The 25,904-nt window shown below is 34.2% G+C and overlaps 1 protein-coding gene across 1 annotated transcript in view; it reads left to right on the plus strand.

The window, feature by feature from the left end:
- C14H12orf40 (chromosome 14 C12orf40 homolog) overlaps positions 1–25,031 on the plus strand; it is a 42,782-nt gene extending 17,751 nt beyond the window's left edge. The window contains exons 3-13 of the mRNA XM_036889526.2: positions 1,616–1,754; positions 3,114–3,246; positions 3,615–3,663; positions 4,581–4,769; positions 6,618–6,733; positions 7,469–7,968; positions 8,219–8,285; positions 9,370–9,430; positions 16,797–16,860; positions 21,503–21,585; positions 24,295–25,031. Coding sequence (XP_036745421.2) covers positions 1,616–1,754; positions 3,114–3,246; positions 3,615–3,663; positions 4,581–4,769; positions 6,618–6,733; positions 7,469–7,968; positions 8,219–8,285; positions 9,370–9,430; positions 16,797–16,860; positions 21,503–21,585; positions 24,295–24,756 — 1,863 coding nt within the window. The 3' untranslated portion in view covers positions 24,757–25,031. The remainder of the gene's footprint in view (positions 1–1,615; positions 1,755–3,113; positions 3,247–3,614; positions 3,664–4,580; positions 4,770–6,617; positions 6,734–7,468; positions 7,969–8,218; positions 8,286–9,369; positions 9,431–16,796; positions 16,861–21,502; positions 21,586–24,294) is intronic.
- The last annotated feature ends 873 nt before the right edge of the window (positions 25,032–25,904 follow it).

Genomic DNA, 25,904 nt, shown 5'->3' on the forward strand with positions numbered 1-25,904 from the left:
TCAGGTAAGTCAGTTAATCACATACCTTTGTTCTTCCTAGAACACAAAGATGAGTGGCTGTCATGATGGCTGGAGTATGAGGGCCCAGCCTCTTCAGCAGTGTCCCTGGAGTGAAGGTTCGCTCCTCTGTAGGCAGCCTTTAGTTCTTCCATATTCCAGGAACCGTACATTCCCACCGTCTGGCAAATGGACTCATCCGTCTATCTTAGATATCATTTCCTAAGAAGCTTTCCCTCTCCTCCTGCCCCCACCTTCTGCCCACCCTCCCCAGACCTGCCAATAGTTTACATACCCTTCCTGAAGATCCTATACCATCTCTGTGGCACTTGGTTGTAATTGTTTGTTTCATTGTCTCCCTTACTATGGTCTTAATCCATCACAAACTAGAACACTTAAGAAATAACATCTTAATTCCAAGACACTGTCATCATAAGATCTGTAGTCATTTTCTTCAGAGGAGAAGGTATTCATATCCTGAAGTTTCTCCTATTTCACTGCTGAACCATAGTGTGATCTTTTTAAAGATATTTAAGACCAATTTGGGGTTGCAAATCACTCAAGTGAAATATGAACAGATACTTTTTAGCTTTGGCTAATTTTGCATAACAACGTGACATCTAACTTTTTTGCTTGATACTTGGAAAGACTCTTAGATTTCTTAGAAGTTTTTGCAATTTAAAAACATAATTAACAACATTCTGAAATGTTAGTGTGCAAGAGCCTTAATTTTTTGGAATAGTGATAATTTATCTTGCATTAAATTTTTTGCCACCGTGGTCTTTTCTTTTGGTGTCTCATTTTTATAATCATGTTTACGGCATTGTATTATGAGTTATTTATTGGAACGAAAGATATTTTAACAATTTGTTATAGTGTCTAAGACTATTGGAACAAAAGATATTTTAACAATTTGTTATAGTGTCTAAGACTCTAACTGTTGTAATAGTTGTTCCATAAGTAAATTTTAAGTAAATGCCTTTGAACTTGGTAAATGAAGTATGTAATCTCAAAGAAATATAATGAAGATAAAGAGAAATAATTACAGTTCAAACAACCAGGAAGAAAATAAATACTGGATTAAAAATGATAATTTTGTGCAAGTTTGGCTTAAAAATAAGTCTGGGAGTCATGGAGGGATCACAAAGGGATTAAGTCGGCTCTGGCTGCAGATTAGTTATCACATAGCTTCTCTTTCCTCTTTTCATTTCACTGAACTTCTAATGGCTCTTGGTGGTGCATGTTTTCAAGGCTCTTCATAGCTAAAGGATAGCATATTTTGTAGAAAAACAAGTTTTTAACTGGTCAGATTTGTTTGATCAGACCTTTTAAAACTTTCTACATTAAGGTAATTTTAAATCATTTGATATCTCGAAATGACTATGATGTTCTGTTCTAAAGGCACTATATGTAACAAAAGGAGATGAGGCTGTGGAATTTAGTCTTTAGGAAAACTGAAAATTATAATTGATTTTAATTTATATGTAAATACATAAAGGAGTATCACAACACACTAAAAATATCGTCAATTTTTAATAGCATTGCTTTCTTACTTTTTATGATTCTGCCTGAAAATGTATGGTTGTGGCAATAACTTTTTTATATTTAATTATTGCAGGAATACTTTGAAAAGAAAAGGTTAAAATCAAAAATGAAATTACTGGGAGTTTTATCCCCTGTCAAAAATTCCACTGCCAGTTTAGATCTCATCAACCTATACATGGTAAATCAGATATCTTGCCATAAGAAAACACCTGGTAAGTCAGTCTTTCCAGTAGCATTTTGGCTGATGTGATCATAACATTTAGTTTTCTAATAAGTTTGTAATTTTAGAACTCAAAGGATGTGGAAAGTAAACTAATTTTAAAACTTGGTTGCCCTCTTAATTAGAAGCTTTATTAATTTTTGTTTAAAGTCCTTCAATTGCTTAATCCATTTATTTTACTTTTAAGTTGTGTTTTATAAAATTAATTTTATAAGATGTGTTTAAACTTCAAATGCAGTGACTTCAGTTTTTATATTATTCTATCTAGGCAGATAGTTAACCAAAGTTTGGCAGGTAAGCAGGGAATAAATGTCTTTACTGTTTTATACTATTTAGGAAATTTGTATGAAAGAAGAGCTGAAAAAATTTTTGCTGCAGTGATTAGTTTCCTGTTGCACAATATGAATAATTTCTTAGGCATTCCTGGGATGTTAAGTACAGTTGTCTAATATTTCAAAATAAAGTTTATTTTGGCCTGTACTTTGATTCTTCAAGTAAATAAAAGGTTTAGTCACAGTATTTCTTTCTCTCTCAAGGGAACTTGAGTATGATTTAATTTTTAAAACAAGTACTAAAATGAGAGCTTAAGAAATAAGACAGTTCATAAAGGAGGATAGAAATTGATCGTAGTATTGTTACACCTCCTTTTTTCCATTCTCTGCTGTTTTTGTTTGTCCCTGCACAGATGACAGTTTACACAAGTAAATGTAGTTATACTTCAGGAGAAGTAAACACACTATTCACAGACTTTAGGAACAAAAGTTTCTGTTGTATGTTTGACATATTTACCTTTTTTTCCTTCACTATATAATACAGCATTAAATTTAGTCACCATGTTTTATATCGGAGCCTCAGGCCTTATTCATCTATAGCTGAAAGTTTGTACCCTTTTACCAGTCTCTTCCTGTTTTCCCTATCTCCCCATCCCCAGCCCCGGCATCTACTTTTCTATTCTCTATTTCTATGAGTTTGACTTTTTTTTTAAAGATTTCGCATATACGTGATAGCATGCAGTATTAGTCTTTGTCTAGCTTATTTCACTTACAATAATGCTTTAAAGGTCCATCCATGTTTCCACAAGTGGCAGGATTTCCTTCTTTCTCGTGGTTGAAGAACATGCTGTTGTATGTATGTACCACATCCTGTGTACCCATCCATCCACTGACAGACCCTGAAGTTGTTTCCATGTCCTGGCTATTGTGATAATGCTGCTGGGAACATGGGAGTGCAGACATCTCTTTGAGATGGTGGCTTTACTAAATTTCTGAGGTCCACATTTATTTACTGAATCTGATATATCAAACAATGCTTTTAAAAGACTTTATTATTCGTTCTTATTTTTAAATTACAGAAGCTGTGAGAAAACCAACCCATGTGAATATGAGTAGAGACATAAAAATGCCCCTAAGAAAGCATGATTTAGAACTTCCAGTGTCGCCTCATTGTGTACCATCCAACCTCTGCATTGATGATACAGAAAACAAGTACGTTTTAGCTAGATTGTATATTACTAGTTCTTTAAATGGATCATTATTGACATTGTTTCATTCAATGGAAAATGTGCAGAGGGCTTCTAGCTCCAGTTTTGTTTGTTAACAGTATTATTAAACTATTAAGATCTTTATCAAGTGACCTAATGTCCATACTAAGTGTTTTGTACACTCTATCATAAAAATTTCTCCCTAATAATATAATTTTTATAAATTACAGTAATATTATGAACCTGGAATGATTTACTTAAGAGCATATGTTTTTTGTGTATTTGTATAGAACAGTGTGAATTTTAAATATATATAAAGCATCAGTTGTATCACCATCAATATTTTTAACCTAAAAATTTTCTTTTCATTAGTATACATCATCAAAGACTAGGCAGCAAGAAAGAACTTGGCCCAGTTCAGGTGAGATTTACAAAAAAAATTTAGGAGTTGATTTAACAATTGCGGCATGTCACCAAATGATACACATTTTTTGAATATCGGGGAGAATTAGTTACCCTTTAAAAATTTTTTTGTAGTCTTTAAAATTATTTTAAAAGTTTTTAATGTAAGGAACGAAAACTTCAGAGTGTTCTAACTGATGCTCATGAGAAACCCTGTGGAGCTGTGGTATGTAGACTACGCCAGTGCGTGAGTGATGTTTGGTTCTGCTTGTTATTGGTGAGCTGCAAAGGGTAATTCATTTGGGGATTCCTACTTTAGATTCATGTGACATTGAGCAATTCATCTCTTCAAACATAGTAACCATGTTTTATTTTATAGCAAATATTTTATTTTATAGCAAATTGTGATTTTCCATATTCACATTGGTCCCGAGATACTCATTTGCAATGCTTTGAAAGAAAAATTATTTTACTTTGGCAAATAAAATTTCAATCAATTAGAAAAGGCATAGATTGTGATTAAAACTTGAAATTTTAAGGTTCAGTGCCATATAATTAATTATCCTTTCTTTTCTTAAATTACCAAAGTAAAACTACATCAGAGAATTAAGGGCAGTGATACTAAAATCTTCTGGAAATCTTTATGCCTGAATTGTGTGTTAATGAAACTCAGATTTACTGCCTTTGAGGTGGCATGCAGGAATGGAGCTTGAGGGTGGAGGGGACCAGAAGTGAGAAAGGCAGATGGAAAGGAGCTCTTAAGTATAATCTTAGTTGATAACTTCTCTCGTCTTAGAAAGTGTTGTCAGTTTCTGAGATCTCACCTTTCTTTGGGATTTTGGCTGTAACCCATCACCTTTTTCACTTCTATTTTGACATTCCTTTTCTCTAGTTTATGTATTTTGTCAACTCAAATGATCATGTTCTTTCCTACAGTCGTCACAAGTCCTGGGCTCACACAGAATGTTCGAACCTCAGTTCAACAGAATAGAAAACTGCAGTTTCACTCCATCATCATTTTCAGCAGAATTATCTTCTAATAGACATATTACAGAAAAAAATTTCATTCCCAGAATAGCACCTAGTCCTCAGAGAGCTGCGTATGAAGAAAAGCAGAATGAGCAGGTACCTTTGAATGACTAGTTCTCAGCACTTTAGTCTGTTAAAGTATGAGTTGTGATTTCTTGATTCTTATTATGATTTAACAGATGAAGACTGGTTATATGCACTTCAATTGAAACTATATAAGTATATAGAGATATATAGTACTAAAATGTTTCATCATTGTATTCTCTCAAGTTAAAAAATATGAAAACATCGAAATTTAAAAATTCTGAAATATATCTGCCATAGCATATAACAAGAAATTATCTTTTAGTAAATTTATAAAGTTTAAAAAAATTATTAATGTTATTCTACTAATGTACAATTGTAGTGAGGAAAATGGTTATATCTTATTAAGAAGAATAATTTAATTTTGAATTTCTCCCATTTTTAGCATGTAGTCATTTTATGCCATATTTATATATTTATTATTTATAAATTAATTTTTAACTTACAATTCCACTTATACTTTCATAAATTACAGTTATATATTGTATATTGTACTTTTATATATATAATGATTCAATTTTATTAAAGTATGTTTTCTGCTTTTCAGAGAAGAGATAATGTATATTCCTGTGATATGTACTAGCTTTATTAATTTAAGGACACAATAATTTTTGAATGATGCAATGAAAAACATTCAATTAACCATTCAGTTTGTATTTTCTAGAATAAAAACTTCCATCCTAGATCAGCTTCTAACTCCTCCTTGCTCTATTAAATAGTTTATGGTGTAGAGAGTGCCAGTCTCTGTAATCTCTGGATAGTCCAGCTGTAGGCTGCAGGTCAGTGATTACCTCCAGAGGGGTGAATAATGTTATACTTATTATGGCAGAGGAGACAAAAGAGAGACATAGTGTCATATTCTGAAATATTAGGGAAGTATTTAATAGCTTATTTGGAGGGATTTCAAGAAAAGTGTATGAAAGAAAATGTGTTAAAAAAAATAGGTTAGAAGGAAATGTGGTCTGGAGCTCTCTGTTCCCAGAGAACTAGTTTTGATTCAGTTTATAATATTCTCTTCTCGTTTTTGATTTGTTTGTGTTTCTCATTTCATGGGATGACTTTGTTTCTACACCTCTGTCTCTGTCTCTCTGAGGCTGGGATATGAGATTATCAGACTTTATTTTCTCCCTGATGTTTGATTTTTTTTTTTAAGACTTCCAGAATTTCTTTTTGTCTCCCCCCCCTTTTTTCCCTATTTTTTTGCCTGAATTGTGCAAAAAAAGTCCAAAATTGTCTTTGGACTTTGAATTTCTCTTTTCAGAGGTTATAAATAAAATACACTACAGGTAAGAAGTATTATTGCTGGATAGATGAGTGTTAGGCCAGTCTTATATCTTACATTTCTGTGGTACCCTCCACATTAACAGATGGGTTATCTCATCTGCTTTTCAGTCTTCCCGTACTTTCACCATTTTGTACTCAGTGATACTGATAGGAAGATTAAAGTAGCAGTCTGAACTTGCTCAGTAAATGGAAGAATGGAGATAAATACGGCTGTTTCCTTGGGAGAAATTATTATTTTTTGTCAAGGAAATTGAACTTTTATTTACTCAAGATACTGGTCTCATGGGTATTTCTTTCCTTTTTTTTAAAAATATATATTTTTTACCTCTGGGAAAATGGTTATCTTACCATAATATCAATTGTGTTATTTTAACAATCAGTCATCTACTGATACTGCTTCATTGTTAGAACAATATTTATTTTGTTTTCAGTAAGGGCACAATTACCTTTCTTTTAGACTAAACAGTACATGTTTTGAATATAGATGTCCACTTAAATGACATTTTATAGTAAATAATTTCAGTTGTATATATCTACATACACCCTTTTGACAGGCTCTTCCTTTCTTTTTTTCAGCTCAGTAATGTTAATTATTCTAAGTCCTTGGTTTCCAAATTAAATGAAAATCAAGATACTCTCAGTCCATCATATAAAACAGCACAATTTGGAATGTTGTTTGAAAGGTTTAACAGGTAAGTTTAGCAGTCTCATTTTTTTGGTATCTCTGATCTCTGGAACAGCCCAACCCCAAGTAATTCTGTAGATGGTTAATAGCAACAAAATCCAGAATATCATGATTTCTGATTAACTATGATAGCTTTGATTCTTTGATGCAAGTTGGACCTAGCCTAGAATTAGGATTTTTACATTAGGAGGAAAGTCACAAGTTATCTAGTCTAAACTCTCATCTAGTTCATCTTATCACTTGGCTTTATTACTTAGCTATGCATTTGTATCTATATTGCTCTTCCTTGTGAACTTCAGAGTTGTTTTTATATCCTTGTTAGGTTGAGAACAATCTGTTACAGTGTTCTCATAACTGTTTGACTTGGTGTTTTTAACATTGGGGATCATTTTTCTCTGCACAGTCTTCAAAATATCTTTTGTCTGGTTGACTGGAGTAGCAGTTCATACAGTGGTTGTTGAAGTTATTTGCAGGCCTTATTATAGAATACTATAGGTTGTCCATGTTTTTTTTTTTCTAGTACAACAGTAAATTGAACCACATGATAATTTTCTTGTTGAAATACTAAGAATAGATTATTTTTATACTCACTAAGGCATTAGAAGAGCATATAGACATATTTCCACCCAAAGCAGTATTATTTCTAGGTAAATGTTTGTAGCTACATTCTCTTAAAATTTAAGTGTTTCTAAATGAAAATACTCTGTGCTTTTCTTCCTAAATATTTTTTCATTTATTCCAGTCCAGGAAATAGGAATTTCCCAATTGGAAGACCTGCAGTAGTGATGGATGAGAGAAGACAGTCAGACTTCATTACTGAAAAACGATCAGTACAACATATGTGGGGAGAAGATAGAAAAAAGGCTTTAGATTTTTTTGAAGATGTGAACCAGCCAACCCCCAGGCTTCTGTCAGAGAATTGTGACTCTTTTATTAGTGGAAATGTGATCAGTTTATTAAACATAGATCAGCAGAGAATAAAGAATACCTTTGACAAGTGTGGTTATGACAGTATGGGAGATACTTGTGCAATCACTAGTTCTGATAAGAGCAGTTCCACTGATGGATGCATTGAAAGTATTTTTACAGATCCAGGATTGAATTTGACTAATTCTGCTTTTAACACAAGTTATCCAGAAGAGTGCCATCCAAACAAGAGCCATCAGGAGTACAGCAGTAATGAAAGAAGTGCCCTTAATACCTCTTCTGAGGGTTGTTACCCAGCCAGTTCTCAAAAAAAGGGTGGGTATTATATGTGGAAACATAATGGTATATTGGTTTTTTTTTCTTTCAGATTTTATATGTGTGTGCATTTATGTATTTGTGTGTGTATTGGAGGAATATGAAATAAAAAATAGAATGGCATTCCATTATAGTGATGTAGTGGACCAGCGATTTACCACTAAATGGGTCAGGCTAATAGTGTTCAAATAAAAAAATAGAAATAGTCTATGCTAAGGTTTTAGTTCGATGCATACTTTTATTTTTAAAGGAAAATTTGAAAGTGATCAAGAGAAGACACCACAGAAAAAAATCCGGCAATATCCAGTGAACCATATGTAAGTTTTTGGGTAAATCTGGGGACTGCAAGCCAGGATATGGTATCATACATGTTGAAGTGTTCAGACGGTACAGAGGTATATCACTGCTGTCCGAGGGTGGGCAGACTGGCCTCAGAGAGATTTATCACTGGTCAGGATCTTGGTAGTACTGCCTTGCTTGAGAGTATTGTGCTCATATTTACCAGTGCAAAAATATTTTCTTATATGAATTTAGTTTTAATTAAATTTGAGAAAACTGACTTATGTGTTCAAGAAACTTATATACTTTCTAGAATGTCAGTTTATGAATTTACAGTAAGGAAAGAAGAGTCGCATACATGGGAATGCTTTCTGGCATGATTTTTTTTTTCTTTTTGCTGGCTTTTTTGCTGGTGTATTTGCTGGCTTTTGGCAGTTTTCTGTGGGAAGGTTGCTTGGTTAGGATAGTGTCAGAGCACGGGAATACCAGAACCCAAAAGTGAATGGCAGAAGCAAGCACAGTAACAGTCTGTGGGATGGCATGTATAGACAATTAAAGGAAACGTGTAGTTTCAGAATAGTCCTTTCTTGGTAGTAATTGTGATTTAGTAAAATCTTGGTAATTGAAAATCATTAACTAGCATAGATTTTTACTCTGGGAGTGCTTTCTTATGGAAATATTTAAAGTATCTATTGATAAAAAAAGAACACGTAGATAGCATTTTATAGGATTGGCATAACAAAGTGTGGATTCATAACTTCCTTAATACAATTAACAAATTAGGTTCTTTGGTGTCAAATATCCAAATAGAAACTCATGAATGAAAAACAGCATGTTAGGCCCTGAATTGTAAAATGTACTTTATGAAAGTGATTTAGAACATAGTTCCCAAACCTAGCTGCAGATCCATAGCACCTGAAGGGGTGATTTTAAAAGACAGAATACCAACTTTGGCCCATATGTAACAATTAGACTCCTTAGGATGGACCTTAGGAGTTTTGATTTTTAAAAAACTCCCCTCATAATTCTGATTGGCAGCCAAATTTCAGAACCATAATTTAGAACAACACTTTTCAGAGGGAATAAAGCAGACTTTAATACTGTCTTTCTTATAACCCTTAGGGGTGATATTCCTTTGGAAGGACTGCATTCCAAGCAGTCATTGGATTTTCGACCTGGTGAGGTAAGTGCATTTTATATGATCTTACCAGTTCAGTCAGTTGTGTTACCATATGTCATCTGTTAGTATTTGCAACTTACTTTGATTTAAGGTTACCTTTTATTAAAATAATTTTTAGCCTCTTTTTTTAAATGTTTTTTTACTCTGTGGAAATTATGGCTTACATCTAGAAATAAAATTAACACCTTTTCAGAAACTGTAATGTGCTTTATTTGAGACAAACCAAGCTAGAAACATTTAAACTTCTTTCTGTAAGTCCTATACATTTTTTTCCAGGTTGAAAATGCTTTAGGGTTCAGTGTGCTGCAGGGGAACATAGTTACTTGTTTAAGAATACTGAAACATCTGCAAACACTGGCATGTAAATTGTAACCCCTGCTCATAGTAAGGGTGTGTAATCCTTACAACAGTCCAGGCATTGTGCCAGGAGATTGGTGTACTTCACATCTCATCTGCAAGTGTCTGACCCTGTAAGGTCTTCACAGCAAAAGTTCAGAGAAATTAAACAACTTGTTCAGGGTCACACAGTTGAGCCAGGATTCAAACTCTTGTCTTAGCTGACTCTATATTTTCAACTATACTAATTGTTTTCTCTTTAATAAATAAGAGTTGAATACATATTATGAATTCATTTAATAGAATTTGTTGTGTGTCTCCTATATGCTTGACACTGGGGATACAGTGGTGAAAGAACAAAGTTTTTGTTTTACATGAAGTTTACATTCTGTTATGCACTAGACTCTGCAAGGTACAGAGGAAAAAGACATGGTACCTTGTCTTTAAGAAGCTGTACTCTAGTAGCTAGATAGAAACAACAAAACAATCTAGTGCATTTAGATAAAACTGTTCTTTCTGGGGCATAAACAAAGGGCAGTTGGAGCCAGTAAAGGACACTTGTAAGTGTCCAGGGTGGTCAGGAGGAGATGTGATAGAGGGGAAAACTTCTGATCTGGGTATCAATAAGTAAGTTCACCAAATGGACAAACTGCTTTCATCTTAGGAAGATGGACCAACATAAAAACTAGAAGTGAAAAAGTATAGCTTGTTTCTGGAACCGCAAGTAACTTGTTTCATTCTCGTTACTGTTATTGCTATTATTATAGCATAAATTACAAGGGGTGGGGGAATGGCAAGAGGTTATTCTGGACAATATAAAGGGCCAGGTCATCCAACACCTAGTATGACATAATAATTTAATTTCCTATCACCAAACAGAGTCACTGAAAAAATATTAGCAGAGTAATATGATGATATCAGAGTATTAAAAAGTTGACTCTGGCAACAGTGAGGAGAGATATGAGAAGTGACAGGGCAAAAAAATAGTGAGGGCTTGAAGGTGAGTAAGTGTCAGTAAGGAGGAAATGAGGGAAGAGCTATCACAAAGATTCAGAAGATCAAGATTTGATAGGACTTGATGAGTTAAGAGAAAAGGAAACAATTGAAGACCTGAATTTATGATTTGGACAAATGGGTAATTGACTGGATGGCAGTGAAGCCTCAAGACATATGTGGAGTCATAAGATGGGTAGGACTTGGTCTCAAAATCTCTAGAAGGGAGAAAATTGTATGCTAACCAGGAAAACTCATTTCAAATTACAACATGAGAAAGAAATAATTGTGTTTGGGCATCAAAAATTTTGTGATTTTATTTTAAAAACATCTATGATTACTTTGATTCACAGAGGGAGCAGATTTCTAAGAGAATATGAGTTAAGTTTGACCTGTTAAGGTAGTGAGAGTCTTTTGAAAAATTTATGATAAATGGTACAGGAATATTGTTCTGTAATATATATTTTTTAGTGTCCTTGTCTGGTTTTGATACCAGTGTAATGCTGGCTCATGAAATGAGTTTGGAAGTCTTCCCTCCTCTTCTGTGTTTTGAAGGAGTTTGAGAAGGATTGGTATTAATTCTTCTTTAAATGTTTCATAGAATTCACCAGTGAAGCCATTGGTTGGGAAGTGTTTGATTACTGATTCAATCTCCTTACTAGTAATCGACTTATTCATATTTTCTATTTCTTCATGATTTGGTCTTCATGATTCAGTTGTATGTTTCTAAGAATTTATTTCTTCTAAGTTGTCCAATTTGTTGGCATATAATTGTTCATACTAGTATATTATACATAGTGTATAATACAGTTTTGTCTTTCTCCTCTGTACTTTCTGATTTTCTTTGAGTCTTGTTGAGTCTAGCTGAAGGTATGTCAATTTTATCTTTTCAGAAAACATCTCTTAGTTTCATTGATCTTTTCTGTTTTTTTTCTACTCTCTATTTCATTCATTTCTGCTATAGTTGTTATTTCTTTCCTTCTACTAACTTGTTCTTTTTCTAGTTTCTTTGAGGTATAAAGTTAGGTTGTTTGAGCTCTAGTTTTTTTAATGTAGGTGTTTATCACCATGAATTTCTCTTTTGCTGCACCCCAGAGGTTTTGATATGTTGCATTTCTATTTTCATTTGTCTCAAGATATTTGAAAACTTCTCTCTTGATTGATTTTTTGACTCATTGGTTGTTCAGGGGCATGTTGTTTACTTTTCACAAAAATGTGAATATTCCATTTTTTTGTCCTGTAATTGAACTTGAGTTTTATCCCATTTTGGTTGGAAAACATGCTTGATATGATTTCAGTCTTTTAAAATTTATTGAGATTTATTGCCTAATGTGTGATCTGTCATAGAGAATGCTCCATGTGCATTTGAGAGGATTGTAAATTATATTGCATTTGGATGAAATCTGTATATATCTGTCTACTCCATCTGGTTTAAAGTATCATTTAAGGCTGTTGTTTCCTTACTGTTTTCTGTCGGATGCTCTAGTGATGTAAGTGGGGTATTTAAGTCTCCTACCATTATTTTATTGCTCTGTTTCTCCCTTTAGGTCTGTTCATATTTACTATATATGTTTAGGTGCTTCTGTGTTGGAAACATAAATATTTACAAATATTCTTTTGTTGGATTTGCCCTGTTTCATAATATAATGACCTTTGTCTCTGATTACAGACTATCTTAAAAGTCTGTTTTGTTTGATACATGTATAGCCAGCCAAGCTTTCTTTTGGTTTCCCTTTGCATGGAATGTCTTTTTCTATCCCTTCACTTTCAGTCGTGTGTGTCCTTATGCATGAAGTGAGTCTCTTGTAGGCAGCATGTTGATGGGTCTTATTTCTTTATCCATTCACCCACTCTGTATATTTTGATTGGACAATTTAGTCCATTTACATTTAAAGCAGTTATTGATAGGTATGGACTTATTGCCATTTTGTTTATTGCTTTCTGGCTGTTGTATAATTCCTTTGTTTTATTCTTTTCTTACTCTCTTCCTTTGTGATTGATTATTTTCTGTAGTAGTATGCTTAGATTCTTTCTCTTTCTCCTTTATCTACTATAGATTTTTACTTTATGTTTACCATGAAGCTTATATGAGGCAACTTATATTTATAGCAGTCTATTTTAAGTTGGTACATTATGTTCTTTTCCTGGATCTGTACCTGTTTTCTTCTCCACATTAGGCAAGTTTTTGGTTATTATTTCTTCATGTAACTGTTCTCTCCTTTCTCTCCTTTGCCTTTTGGGATCCCTATAATGTGAAAAGTGGTTCACTTGATATTGTCCCATAAATCCATTATGCTGTTTTCATTCTTTCTAATTCCTTTTTCTTTTTGCTCTCGATTGGATAAATTTCACTGCCCTGTCTCTGAGTTCAATCTTTGGCTTTTTCCAGTCTGTTGAACCCTTCTGTTGTATCTTTCAGTTCAGTTACTGTATTCTTCAGCTTTCTGATTTCTCTTTGGTTGAAATTATCACTTTGTTCTTGCATTATTCTCCTTCACCTGGTGAGCATATTTATGTCATTACTTTGAACTCTTATCAGGTAAATCACTTTTCTTTGTTTCACTAAGGTCTTTTTCTGAGGCTTTATCTTCTTCTTTTGTTTCGAACATATTCTTGTGTTTCTTCATTTTCCTTGACTCTCTGTGTTGGCTTCACTGCATCAGGTAACACAGACCACCTCTTCTGATCTTGAAGGATTGGCCTTGGGTAGGAGATATGCATTATGTTTCAACCCTGCTCTAGCTTTTAGTTGTCTTAAATGTGTGAATGTCCAAGCAACCTACTTTATTTTTAACAGCTTGTAGTAGTTGAGGGTATGAAAAAACTTGCCAGTGTCTCAAACTGGAATATCTCAGTCAGCACCTAGTTTCATTCTGTTTGGAAACTGGACCCACATGCAGTAGCTTTCCAAGTATGTAAATAAATCTCTTTCATGGGAAGACTTGAGATGGACATTTCTGTCTGCTCCCTTTGCTCTGAGTTCTGGTGTGATAGTCAGTTAAGGACTGTTTCTTTGTTTTCACCATCCTGTTGAACTCATGAACACAAGCCCCACTGGCTCTCACAACCAGGCTGTTAAGGGATGAATCCTGTGGACAGCAGCTGCAAAAGCTGGGGTACCAGCTGTGCACAGGCTCCTTGGAGATGCTGGAGACCTGGGGTAGGACAGAGCATGAAAATGGCACCCCCTGCCCGCCTCTGAGTCTGGAGAGGATTGCATTTGGCCCCTAGATGTGTCTTTAATTAGAAGCTTCCCCTTTGGCTAGATGTATGAAAACTAAACTCAGACCTATTTCACAGAAAGACTGGGCATTTCAGCCTGCTGCCTCTTTGCTGTGCCCTGGAAAATAGCTGGTTAAGAATTCTTTCTCCATTTGTTAAGTCCTGTGGGACCTGTGAACATAAGCCCCATTGGCTCCCCGTGTCAGGCTATCAAGGGGCATTCTCTGGAGGGCAGCTGCAAAACCAGGGCTCCGGACGTGTGTACAAACCCTTCCCTGGGAGATGCTGGTGACCTGGAGCGAGGCAGAGCCTGAGCACAGAGATGCCCCCCTGGGCTCTCCGGTCTTCGGGGAACATTACAGCAGGCCTCTACCCGTGTTAAATCGGAAGCCTTCATCTCAGGCCATCGATTTAAGATAAGCAAATAGGCTCTTTCACAGAAAGATTGGGGATGCCTTTCAGTGTGCTGTCTCTCTGTACTGTGCTCTGGAGGGTAGCCAGTTAAGGACTCTGTTTGTTACAGTTCTGTGGGACCTATAAACATAAGCCCCATTGGCCACCAGAGCCGGGTGATCAGGGGGTGTCCCCCAGGCAGCAGCCACAAACCCCAGGGCACTAGATAGGTGCACAGGCTCCTTTTTGGGAGGTACTGGTGACCTGGCGTGAGGCAGAGGGAGAGTGTGAAGAGAGCACCCATCCTTGAAGGCCTCTGGAGAGGACTGTAGTTGCCCCTTAGATGTAAGTTTGACTAGTGGCCTGCTCCTCAGGCTGTAGCTATGAGGACAGCCAATAGGCTTCTTTCACAAGGTGACTGGGTGTTTCAGTGGCCTGCCTCAGTCCTAGGCCCAGCCTGTGTGAGCCCTTCAAGAACTCTCGTTCAGTTCACTACAGCCTTGTGGGTCTGGGAGACACAAACGCTGTTGGCTTTCACAGCTAGGTGTTTTGGAGGTTGATCTTATCAGATTTGGGTTCAATCCATTTGTTCCTCAGGGAGAAGGTTGGAGTTATGGGTTCCCTCCTGATGGTGGGTTGTTGTGTAGAAGATGGGGTTTATGGGGAAATTGTGTCTCAGCCTCTCCTGTTTTGATATGGGTTTTTTCACGTTTGCCCAACACGTAGGAGTCTCTTGGCTAGTTTTCACATTTCTTTCAGAGGGAATTGTTCCATGTGTAGCTGTCAGTTTGGTGTGTCCATAGGAGGATGTGAATTCAGGATCCTTTTATGTTGCCATCTTGAACTGAACTTATTCAATTTTGAAGTATTATAGGAATAAGGTTTAAATATGATTGTTAAAAAAGTAAGGTAATCAGTAGAGAAATGGTGACACATGGAAGAACTTCAGAATTTGGAAGAGTGGGGATGTCAGCTAGAAAACCTGATCAATTTGGGAACAAATGAAATAGTGAATGAGTGTAATATAGTAATAAAGGTTGGAAATAAAAAGACAGCAAAAAAGATTTACATAAAGAAAATATAGAATATTGGTGCAAGGATGGTATAAATACAATAAAAAGCCCATTCAGAAAAGAGAAGAGGAGCTCCAGAGCTAGTGACGCACGCGGATTTTGAAATCCTGCTGGACAGGCGTTGTGAAGTCTTGCTGTCCTGAATGATGGGGGAAATGCTTTGAATAATTTGGTTTCTTCTGTTTGGCACAGTCTCCTTTATTTGTTAGTCTCTGTCAGCAGATCTGAATTGGGTATTGGAGTGTGTGCCTATCTTGGGGTCTATATAGTTTTCTCATCTTTTGTGTTCCTGATGCACATTTGGGCTTGAATGTTTGAACAGTTGAACACACAACACTTTTAAAATGATTGAGTAGTGGGTTTAGAGAAGAGGCTCTGCTGCCTGAAGTCATTCAGGGCCCCAAGCTGGTGGGACTGCTGTCTTCAGCTGGCGGTTTCCATGTTTGTACTGTATGTTGGTATCAGGCAGCAGAAGGAGAAAGGACGTGGGGGGTTGTGGAGAGAAACTTCATGAGTCAGGACTGTCAGTGGGGTACACCACTTCTTGACCAGAACTTAAATCACACGTCCAACCCAGCTCCAAGGGAGGCTAGCAAATACAGTCTAGCTATAAGCCTACGAGGAAGGTCTCTCTGCCTTATGTAAAACCCTATCTCACCAACAGAAAACACCTATTTTCTGTAAGTTCATGGTACATTTGCAAATATAATTCAAATGGTAACTCTTAAAGAGGTCTAGGAGATTTATCTAAGGAGTTTCATAGCCACATTCTCTAACAATTCATTATGTTAGAAATCAACAGCACCAAAAAAGATGCTTAATCTCTCTTACTTTGTTGGAAATTAAGAAATATTCTGGGTTTAAAAGAGAAAGAGAAAGAAAATGAAAATAAATTATGAATTACATAGAAATTGATGAAAGCCACAACCAATGTGTGTTCTACAGAAAATTTCTACCTCTGAGAGCTTTGGTTATTTAATTAATTATTGTTATTTAGTTTAATTAATTTAATTTTGTTAATTAAGTGAACTGATATCCAATTTAAGAAATTAGAGAATAAAAATGAAATTCCAAATTTCTTTAATATGTTTGCATGTTTTCCATTGTATTGCCTGTGATTACCTGAAGTAATTCATTTCTTAGCAAATGTCTATTTTGCTTGCTGTTTCTAAACCAATTTAAATTTCATTTTATTGTTTGTCGTAAATATTTCTTTGTGGTTCTAAAGTCATCTGTGTTGAATTAACCTAAATAGGAGTGCTATAAAATGAATTGGTGGGGTTAAAAGGGGTGACAAGAGTGGTTATTTTTGTATATACTTGGAAATTGTTACAATTTTGTTTTTCTTCTAGATTCTGATTGAAGGAGGAGAAGCTTGTTCTTTAAAAGGCAGGCCAACATCTTCTAAGAAAATATGTCAGTAAAACTATAAGTGGATTTTATTCTTTTTAAAACACTGACACTTAAGTGGAAATCAGTTAAATTTTAAGTGTTTAATTTTTGCTAGCAAATATGTTTCACAGTTATCTTAGAATGTACTGGTAATGCAATTGACCCTTTACAATTACCTTGATTTTTTAAAAAATGCTTTTGTCTTTGTAAAATGAAGAGTATATATAATGTGTACATATAGTTTAGCAAGTAACAATAAAGCAGATACCCTAGTACTCACTTTGTAGTGTAAGAAATAATATGTAACCAATACTTTTGAAAATCTCGATTGCATTTCCTACCCTGCCCCCTAGAGGTAACTATTATCTTTAATTTGTTTTTTGTGATACCACACAGATTTTTTTCCCATTGCTTAATTTTGAACTTTCTACAAATTGAGGCAAACCATGTATATTTCTGCAACTTGCCTTTTTTTTTCCACCCAGAAATATACTTTGAGATTCATTCACTATGATACTTGTGACTCTAGTAAATTTTATTATTTCTTTACTGCTGTACAGTCTTCTACTGTGTGAATGTACCAGTTTGTTTATGCACCTTCTGGCAATGTTTATTTAGGTTGTTCTGAATATTTTGCTATGATGAGCAAAGCTACTTTGGAAATTCTTGACATTTCTCTGGGCATATGTATAAACATTTCCTCTAGGACACAGCTCTAGGAATAGAAGTGGCTAGTTCATATGATAAGCACATCTTCACCTCTCCAAAGCGGTGCACAATTGTTTTGCCAAGTAGTTGTGCCAGCTTAAATTCCCACTATCAAGAGGTTGTTGTAGTTGTTACATATTCTCACTAACACTAGGTCAGCTTTTTATCATTGTTGGCAATCTGATATCTCATTGTAATTTTAATATATATTTCCCTGATTAGTAATTAATTCATTAGCCATGCATGTTTTATCTGTAAAATGGCTCTCATGTTTATTACCCAGGTTTCTTTTAGGAAGTTTGGCTCTGGCTTTCCTTATGAGATGTGCCTCATATCTAGAGCTATATGCATATATCCTATATATTGTTTATATCATAGATATCAATTGCTTAGTAAGCCTGTGGGTACCAAGTACTTCATTTTTGAAGGTTCTTTTTATTCTGTGTTGTTTTTTTATGGACAAAAGTGGCTGGAACTTCTTAGCTATTCTGGTAGAATGATTCCTCAGGATTTCTAGTCTGCTTGGATACCCACAAATTTTCATAGACTTTTTTTCTTTTTTGAATATGTGAAACATTAATTTGGTTTCTAGCCCTGTCCTGTTTGCTCTATTTTCTTCTGCCTCATTTTTTTTTTTGGTTTATGGTTTATCATTTCAATGGGTTTTCTTCCCCCAAAAAAGCCTAAAAATACATTAACACACCTATAAATGAGCCTTAGTTCCCTGCCTTTCTCACTCTAAATGTAATACAGGGTATTTGCTTTAATATAGGATATTTTATAAATGAATTGAATGGATTCACTTATTTAATAAAATATCCTACAGATGTCTCCATGTTAGTACTAGACATTTCTTCACCCTTTACTTATGACTATTTAGTGATTCCTTATGTGTATAGACTATATTTTAATCAGTCAGTACCCTGTTGGTGGATATTTGGGTTGTTTTCCATATCTTACTCTTAAAATAACAACTGTGAATAACTGCAGTTAACAACTTTGTGCATATGTTGCTTAATTGTGGAGGTGCATTGTCAAGATGGTTTCTAGGAGTGGGACTGCTGAGTGAAAGGGCGATGCATTGGCTTTTCTGATGGATACTGGCAAAATTTGGTTTTTCTAGATGCTGCCAATCCCTGTTGCACCATTTGGCAATCCCACCAGAAATGTGCCTTTTAATCCACGGCCTCACCAATAGGCTGGTGGACAAACTTAACAGATTTCTGTGAATCGTTTAAAGAGAGATATATAGATACAAGTTTGGGTCTGCACTTCTTTTTCTGTGAGTGAAGTCAAGCTTTTTAAAAAGGTCGGGTGGCTATTCTTTCCTTTTCTGTGAACTCTCTTCATGTCTTTGACCAATTAAATTTTTGGCGTTTTTCCTGGATATTTAAAAAGCTCTTTGTACATTAAAGAGATTTACGTCCTTGTGATATGTCACAGGTATTTTCTCCTAATTTATTATTGGTTTTTGATTTTTGTTTTGTTTTGGTTTTTTTTGCTTGCAGTGTCTCCTGCTTTGCAAAAGTCTTAATATATTTTCATGTGGTTAATTATATTGATCTTTTTATACTTTTATATTTAATTAAAAAGACTCTACACTTACAGGTTATAAATGAATTCACTTATGTTTTCTTCTAGTAAGAATATGAGTTTATATTTTTATATTTAGATCTTTATCTATTTGGAATTTATCCTGATTTAAGGCATAAGATATGTATTGATTCAAGTTTTAAAAATGTATCTTTTCCCTAGATATTTGTGATACCACCATTTTATACTAATTTTCCTTATGCATCAGGGTCTGTATTGGGGCCTTTTTTTTTTTTACTGTTTCATTGGTCTTTCCTAATCTTAATGTGCTATAACATACTATTTTTATTGTGATTACTTTAGTATGTTTAATTTCTACAAGAAATAAACCCCCCTTTGCGTTTTTCAAAAAGAGTGCTTCTGGCTACCTTTTACTTTTTTTCATATAAACTTTAAAATTAACTTGTCAAACTTCAAATAAATGTTTTAATTTTTATTAGGAAAATGTTAAATGTATATATTAACTTAGTATGAATTGTCATCTTAATGGTGTTGAATAGTCCTGTCTAAGAAAAAGGATGCCTTTCTATTAATTTGGTCTAAATTTGTATCATTAATAGTTTTTGAAAACATATTTAAGCACTAAGAAGTTTTCCTGAAGTAAATTCTACACATGTCTTGTTAGATTTATCTATAGGTACTTCTTGTTGTTTCTTGTTGGTACTTTAATGTGAATATACATCCCATGTTTCCACATTAAATAAGATTCTGGATTTTGGACTTAGGCACATGTATGTTGATTATTTTACTGAGAGTTTGTTAGGAGGTGACTTTGGGGAAGTGTGATTCTTGGCATCTATAGAAATCATTATTAATTTTTCTCCATAGAAATTTTTTTATTGTGTTCAACCCCTCCCCCCCCACACACATAAATAAAACTCACCTTCCCAACAATTCCCCCAAGTGTGCAGTATACCTCCCCTCCCCTGTCGCCTCTGGCAACCATCATTTTACTTTCTGTTTCTATTAATTTCAATATTTTAAGTATCTCATATAAGTAGAATCATGTAATATTTGTCTTTTTGTAACTGGCTTATTTCACCTAGCGTAATATCCTCAAAGGTTTATCCGTCTTGTAGCATGTGACAGGATTTCTTCTCTTTGAATGCTGAATAATATTCCATTGTATGTATCTACCACATTTTCTGTATCAATTCATTTGCTGATAGACAAGGAGGTTGCTTCTACCTTTTGGCTACTGTGAATAATACTGCAGTGAACATGGGTGTGCAAATATCTTTTCAAGATAATTGTTTTCAGTTCATTAGGATATATACCCAGAAATGGGTTTGCTGGATTATATGGTAGTTCTGTTTGTTTTTTGAGGGACCTTTATCCTGTTTCCCATATCAGCTATTCCATTGTTCCATTTCCACTTATAGTGCACAAGGGTTCAAATTTCTCCACCTCCTTACCAATGCTTATTTTGTTTGTTTGTTTGTTTAAAATAAGTGGCCATCCTAATGTGTGTGCAGTGAGATCTCATTGTGGATAAATCTTTTAATTCGTGAATTTTACTAATGGATTTTGTGATATGGACCATCCTAGCATTCTTATAATAAATTCCAAATCATGATGTATTATAATCATGTTCGCTCTTCTACTTAATTATTAGTCACTCAGCTGACTGACAGCCCTGTTATAGAGGGCACTGGTCATGACTTGAGGCATGAATAGGTAGTACTCATGGTTTACTGCATATAGAAGGGCATGTGATTTGATTTGTGTTGTTACTCCACATTCTATGACCTTTTGCTTTCTTGATAGTGAACCCATTTTCACAAACCAGGAATGCAATGGTTGAATCTGCTGTGGATCTGTAATATTTATGCATCATAGAGAGTCAGGACCTACTTTTCAGGCCCATTTTTAAACTTTACTCGTAATCATAAGAGAGCACATTAAGGAGATAATGAAAGTATATCATACTAGATGCTTTGAATTTATTAATTTTTTTCATACAGTTTTGATTGTACAGTGAAGCTTCATTTGCTAGATTAGCAAGTATCTGGTGCATTGAGACTTTATAAACTTGACTCATTCTTCCTTCCTGCATGTTGACACTTTGTTCATAAAAAATGGTTTATATATTGGAAAAAATCAATCCAGTTTCTCTATTCTCCTTTCTTCCCTTATGTTAAGTACCCTTATTTTACTTGTAGATACAAATGTTTTAAATGTAGAATAAGTAAACCTATAATGCAAGCTGCCAAATGGCCAAAATTTTAACTAGTTTTGGGGTACTTCAGAATGCTCTTATAGGATGTTAACTGAACTTTTAATCAGCAGATAGCTTCTGCTTATTTATGTCTTTTGTGAAGCATTAATAAATAACATTCTTCCTGAATCAAACATTCATTTTCAGACCTTGATTCTTCACAGAGTAGTCTGTCTACCAGTTACTCTCCAAGGCCAACAGATAGTTGTTTCAGTTCTAGTTCAGAATTGGTAAGTTACTGTTTTTTTGCTTGTTGATTGATATGTTCTCTGCTAATTTAGAATTACCTGTATTTCTCATTATTTACCTTTACACATTCTTGAAAAAAATAAGTGAATCAATAAAAAGTGGAAATAAATACAAACAAAAACATGTAAAAATTATTTAAAATGTAATAAAAATATAAATGGAAATATAAAATTAAAATGTAAATAAGCATCATTCATTCATTCATATTTATAAAGTGATAACTGTTATTTATTAAAGTCACTTTTAAAGATGTGTATATATATATATGTATGTATTTCTCTTAAAAGGCTTTTTAAAAGAGCCCACTCACAATAATTGAAATTACCCAAAACAAACAAGAATACATACACAAAGTCTCAAGACATATATGAAGAAAACTGTAAGATGTATTGAGAGCTGTAATCTGAATAATCAAAATGACATGTTGTATCCTGAGTGGGAATGTTGCATTTCTCATAAATCACATGTTTCAGTGGTATTCTCCACTGATTCTGCCATGTTTGTTTCATCTGCCTTTTGTTTCTAGCTTGCTGTCCAAACTACTCATGCTAAGGAAGAACCCCCGTGACCTCTGTGTTGCCAAATTTATCAGATGCTTTACAGTTTTTATTTTATGAGAACTCCTAATAATATTGGTAGAAATGATTATTGTCTTTTTTTGAAAGATTTTCTTTTTGCTTTTGTGATGGCCCACTATCTTGGTTTCCTTCACAGCTCTCTTCCTTCCCCTGAATAAACTGTAATATTTAGGATTTGCTACAGGACTCTTCTCTTAACCTACACTCCAAATTCTAGATGATGTTATAGCCTTTAATGACTTTATATACTATCTGGTTGATAACAGTTCTCAACTTTGTGACTTTATCCTAAATCTGTATTTAGATGTTCAGTTTCTTACTGGATAGATTCCTTTGGATATCTTATAAAAAAAATCTCCTTATCTTCATACCTCAAACTGAACACCCACTACTCTTCTCCCCGAATCAGTGTTTCTGATAGTTCCATATTAGTAGATACCTTTTTTATCCTCAGTTTCTCATGCCAGCAACCTAGCAGTTTGTCATTTCTTTGTGGTTCATCTGCCTCCCTTTGTCATCCAGTCAGTTCTGCCTCCAAAATAAGTTGCATATTTATCTATCTCTCTCAACTTGCGATGTCAGTTACCCTTGTCAAAGATACGATCATCTTGTTCCTGAATATTGTTTCCTAAGAGACCTCTCTCTTCCACTCTTGTCCCACTTTCTTTACCAGCTAAGCAATCATCACGATCTTTTAAAAACTTAAGTTGAATCATGTTATTCCTGTGTATAACTATTCAGTGGATTTCTGTTTTACTTTAGAATCTAAAATACTTAACAGTGGCCACAGGCCTTGTGTGGTCTGTCCTCTGACTACCTCTTCAACTTCTAGGATTTGCCCTCTTTCACTACGCTCCATACATACTGAATTTCATTTAGCTTGTCAGTCTCTTTTCTGCTGCAGAGCATTTATATATCCTGTTTCCTCTGCCTTGTTTTATTCATCCTATAGGTCTCAGCTTAAATATGTCGCTTCTGAAAGCCCCTTCTTGGCTCCTCAATTTAAATTCGTGCCTCAGTTATGCTCTCAAAGTGCTTCATACTTGTTCATGTTTTCCCTGTATATGTAATATATACATGTGTGTATGTGTATATATATATATATATATATATATATATAATCGTATATACATATGTGTGACTGTCATTTCCACCCGTGAAAGTATGTGCTCTGCGAGGGTAGCAACCATACCTGCTTCACTCACATTGCATACGCTGATGAATATTTATTTCTTGAATAAATACATGTAGTGAGCTTGTTTTTTCTAATTTCTGCCCAGCTATTCTCAGGGCTGTTTCTTGGACTTGCTTTTCTTAGTGCCAATCAGCTAAGGTCTGTACCTAATTTTAGTGTTTTTCTGTTAGCCTTGCTTTTCATTTAGCTTGAATAAATTATTTTATGTAAGATTTTCATAAAAAGAATATTTTGTTTAGTTCAGAATTACTAGATAATTCAGAAACTTGAAAAATTCAAGCTAGCAAATTGAAAACTAGACCTATTAAAGTTTATTAAAATCTTACTTTTTCAGAAACAGTTGAGATTTACTGCTATTTAACTTTTTTTTTTGGTCTATTTGATTTCCTATTAGCTGATACTTTCCTTACATTCTATTTTTCATGAGTCTGGCTCATAAAAGGTACAATATAGATATTTTTTGACTTAATAAGTCAATTAGTGATTAATAGAACAAGTTATATGTGTTAGCTGTTTCTTTCAAAATGATTACTTCTACTCTACTCTTCTTAAGTGGTTGAAGAATGTGTTACATGTAATTCCCTGGTGTGAAAGGATAGGGGGATGATGTAGCCATGACTACGGGGACTAATAAGAGGCAAAAGTCTCTTCTCTTTTTTAGTTCTTTGCATTTTTAATACAGGGATTATTTATTTATTGTTATTGCTAAATTAAAACTCTACAACTTTCTGGGAGGTGGTAGATTATTGTTTGAAGACCCTTTGGTGGTATAGCAGCTTTGATTTGCAAACCTGCCAGACTCTCTTCTGTATTTTGAAATTTTTTATAATGTGAATTTTAAGAATGCCTACTTTGAAGTGATTGATTTTTAAAAATCTAAACATAATTTACAGCAGAATTAACTTAATTTCTTTTAGTCATCTGAAGATGAAGATCAAAAACGGAAGGAAGTTGAAGATTCAAATAGGAGATCTATCAAAACCAAAGGACCAACTGATCCTTTGCGTCTAGGAAGGACGGCAATGCTTCCATGTGATGGGATCATTAAAAACAGTGCCCAAACCCGTGAACAGAGTGGGAATTGTCATCACTGCCCAGTGGAAGATACTACTAATCGGCCTCCACAGTCTCAGTGTAATTCACACATATCACAAAACAAAACCAGTAATTGCAGTTTACAGGTCGTAAAATGTGATGCATGGGTACAAACAGAGAGTAAACCTGTAATAGAAGAAAAATTAGATGCTGCCGTACAGTGCAGTATAGTTTCAAAATGTGAATGTGGAAGTGACATGTCTTCTCTTGGTAATGTTGAAAGGTGCAGTGAAAATATGAAGTCAGATACCACTGGAGGGCAGGAAATCCTCAAGAACAACTAATACTGTAAAATCGCAGCTTGACAGTGAGCATTTCATTTAATGTTCAGAATTCATGAACAAAGTAAGGAATGAGAAAACATACGAAAGTGCAAGGTCAGAGTATTTAGAGGCTATATTTATGGTTTGTTTTAAAACATTTTAGTATTTATGCATTTGATTTTAACATAGATATTTCTTAAATAGCTTTAGCATTTATTAATGTGTATGGAACTTACTGTCTGCCACTCTTGTGGTTATTATATTATGTTTATGGATTAAAAATGTTTAATTGCTTCCTTCCTTGTTGCACTTACTTTAAAATTTAGCACAGTTGCGTCGTTTAGCAAAAATATCGTCTTCCAAGATTTTAAGAGAGAAAATAATACTAAATAATATCAAATATGTTTTATAACCTAATTATAAGAATTTTGTTAACTACTTAAATATTAGACTCATTAAATTCTGGCATTAACTTTTTGATAAAAAAGATGTTCTATTTTGTTTGGATAACATTTTTTATTGGTGCTTGTATTGAAAGGAAAATGTTTTTCTCTTCAAGATTAAAAAAATGTTTCAGGTTTCAGTGCTTTTATAAAAGAATTCTTCAGCATTGGAAAAAATTATTTATGTTCATTAATTTTAATATTGCTGATTCCTTTCATAAATATTGTTTCAGAATTTCTCATTTATAAAATATAGGCTTTGTTTCCAGCATAACTATTATTTTTGTGTTAAAATTTTAAATGTTCGTACTCTAAAACTGACATTTGCATGAATTTATTACGTGCACAGCAGGGTGCATTCTGATATCTCACTGAACCAAAAACATAATTGTTAGGAGTTTCTGTGCCTTTGGTGACTATGATGATTAAATGCTGCATTTTTTCATACACACATATCATTCAGTAGTTTGTGTTGCAGAGATTGTCACAATTAACAATTTATAAATGACAGCTAATTTTTTTGTTTTATATTTTTAAAGAAATTTTTTGAAGTATAGTTGACTTTGTGTTAGTTTCAGGTGTGCAACATAGTGATTTTACATTTACGTGTATCGTGAAATAAGTGCAGTTACCATCTGTCACCATGAGTTACTACAATATTATTGACTATATTCACTATGCTGTCCTTTATGCCTGTGACACTGACTTTATAACTGAAAATTTGTA

Source organism: Manis pentadactyla, chromosome 14 (assembly GCF_030020395.1).
Source record: "Manis pentadactyla isolate mManPen7 chromosome 14, mManPen7.hap1, whole genome shotgun sequence".
Classification (NCBI taxonomy): Eukaryota; Metazoa; Chordata; class Mammalia; order Pholidota; family Manidae; genus Manis; species Manis pentadactyla.